This window comes from Salvelinus sp. IW2-2015, linkage group LG11, assembly GCF_002910315.2.
Source record: "Salvelinus sp. IW2-2015 linkage group LG11, ASM291031v2, whole genome shotgun sequence".
Taxonomy (NCBI): Eukaryota; Metazoa; Chordata; class Actinopteri; order Salmoniformes; family Salmonidae; genus Salvelinus; species Salvelinus sp. IW2-2015.
Window position 1 is genome coordinate 38,688,363 of NC_036851.1, and position 2,418 is coordinate 38,690,780.

Below are 2,418 nucleotides of genomic sequence, written 5' to 3' on the forward strand. Positions count from 1 at the left end.
CGGTAGCGTCGCGTCAGACGAGGCCTAGTGGCCAGCTTCAGATGGGTAGCGTCGGTCAGTACGGCCATGCCAGCTTCAAGTAGCGTCGTCAGACGGGGCCCAGTGCAGCTTCAAGACGGTAGCGTCGTCAGACGGGCCAGTGGCAGCTTGCAGAGTTAGCGTCGTCAGACGGCCCAAGGGCAGCTTCAAGGTAGCGTTCGGTCAGAGGCGCCCAGTGGCAGCTTTCAGAGGGAGGCCGTCGTTCAGAGGGGAACAGTGGCAAGCTTAACAGGTATGGCGTCGTCAGACCGGGCCAGTGAGGCTTCAGACAGGAAACTAGCGCACGCACGCAACGCCACGCACGCACGCACACACACACACACACACACACACACCACACACACACAACACACACCACACACACACACACACACACCACACACACACACACACACACACCACACACAACACCACACCACACAACACACACCTCACAACATCTTTACACTTCACTACATCAAAGCACCACGTCAAGGTTTTCTGACAGATTAAATGATACAGAGCTCCATTCTGTCTTTCTCTCATCTCCCTCTCTCCTTCCCTCCTTTCCTCTCTTCACTCTCTCCTTCCCTCCGCCCTCTCCAGGCATTCTCGGACTCCAAGGAAAGCTTGCACATTGGGAAAACGTTCTAACTCCATGCGTAGGAACCCTAAAGCGGAGGTGACCAAACAGGGCTGGCTATTACAAACAGGTAAATCAGCTCTATACACTAAGTAACATGAGTGCAGTTTCCCTCAAATACTCCATAATACCCCATAATACCCCATAATAACCCATGAATACCCCATGAATACCCTATAAATACCCCTCAAATACCCCAAAATACCCCATAAATACCCCATGAATACCCCATTAATACTCCATAATACCCCTCAAATTACCCCATATACCCCATGAATACCCCAAAATACCCCCATGAATACCCCAGAATACCCCATAAATACTAACTTTGTTTTGGTCCAGTGTTGCTTTTCCCTCTCATGTTGTTTTGGTCTCTATCTGGCTTCCTTTCTTCACATAGGGCAGTATTTTCACACTGTTTTTGGTCCGGTATTAGTGTTCACCCTGACATTGTCTAACTGTCTGTTCTTCTCTCGGACTTCAATCCATCCCATGTAATCCCCCTGTTTCTCCCTGTAGGCCAGTGAAGCATCCTCACTGTGTGTTTATTTCTCTCTCTCACTTACTCCCCTTCACTCTCACTCTTACTCTCACTACTTACTCTCACTTCACTCTACTCTTTACTCTCTCTCTCTCTCTACTCTCTCTCTCTCCTCTCTCTCTCTCTCTCTCCTCTCTCTCTCTCCTCTCTCTCTCTCTCTCTCTCTCTCTCTCTCTCTCTCTCTCTCTCTTCTGATCTCTCTCTCTCTCTCTCTCTCTCTCCACGGTTTCTGTTTCTCACTGTTTCCCTGTAGGCCAGCAGTGGAGTGAAACAGTGGAATAAGAGATGGTTCGTCCTCACTGACCGATGCCTCTTTTACTACAAAGGTAGACTCTGATAGCAATGCCTCTTTCTTTTAGTTCTCTTTTCTTTTGTTCATAGCCCATCGTCACCCTTCATTGGAGGACAACTTTATCATTGTGCTTTATTATATTGCATTTTATTGTATAATTTAGTCAAAAATATTTGAAATAATATAATATTTATTGTTGTATTTTACTGTACGTATACATTTTCTATCTAACCTTTATTTGAACCAGGAAGTCCCACTGAGACATGGGTAGTGTGTCAACTGCCAACCTATTCCTTATAGACAACCCTAAACAGAGCCCTTTGTGGCTATAGAATGTCTTTTCAAAGGAAGACCCGGCTAAGACGAGTCACTACACCTGCTACTTCAGTCTCTCTCTCTACTCTGTCTATTTAAGAGTCCTACTCTGTGGATTTGTTTGGTTGTATCTGGATTGCAAACTGGAAAGCTTTTATCCATTCTTGGTTTGGTTCTACTTTTGTGGGCTGGTGTCACATTTAAAACTCTCCTCTTGTTTGTGTTTTTTACCATAGCTACCTGATGTCATGTCAGTGTGTTAGTTCTGTTGGCTGAGTAGAGGGCTGTGTGTTTGGCGCATATCACCACTGCGTCAGGACTGTTGACTTGTTCGAGGTGCTTTAATACCACACCGAAACAATAGTCATATTCTCCTAACAGTATCTACTCTCCTACATGCCAAGTCTGTTTGCGAGTGTTTGCGGTCCTCGTCCGTTATCCTCTGAGCCACAGCCAGGAGAATAAACAATGTGTTATTTGAATATGTRACACGGCTTGACGTGTCTTCAAAGTCGATGTACGAGCTATGTGTGTGTGGTTTTATGTTTGGATCTGTGTACATATGGAAGTGTGTAGAGATATGTTTCACTGCATATTATAGTCTTTAAA

General features: G+C 45.7%; 1 protein-coding gene across 1 annotated transcript in view; it reads left to right on the forward strand.

Annotated features, from left to right (window-relative positions):
• Positions 1 to 2,418, forward strand: part of LOC111970344 (pleckstrin homology domain-containing family A member 6-like) — a 52,754-nt gene that overhangs the window by 8,206 nt on the left and 42,130 nt on the right. Inside the window, exon 2 of the mRNA XM_070445834.1 lies at positions 1,456 to 1,528. Within this exon, the coding sequence (XP_070301935.1) occupies positions 1,456 to 1,528 (73 nt within the window). The remainder of the gene's footprint in view (positions 1 to 1,455; positions 1,529 to 2,418) is intronic.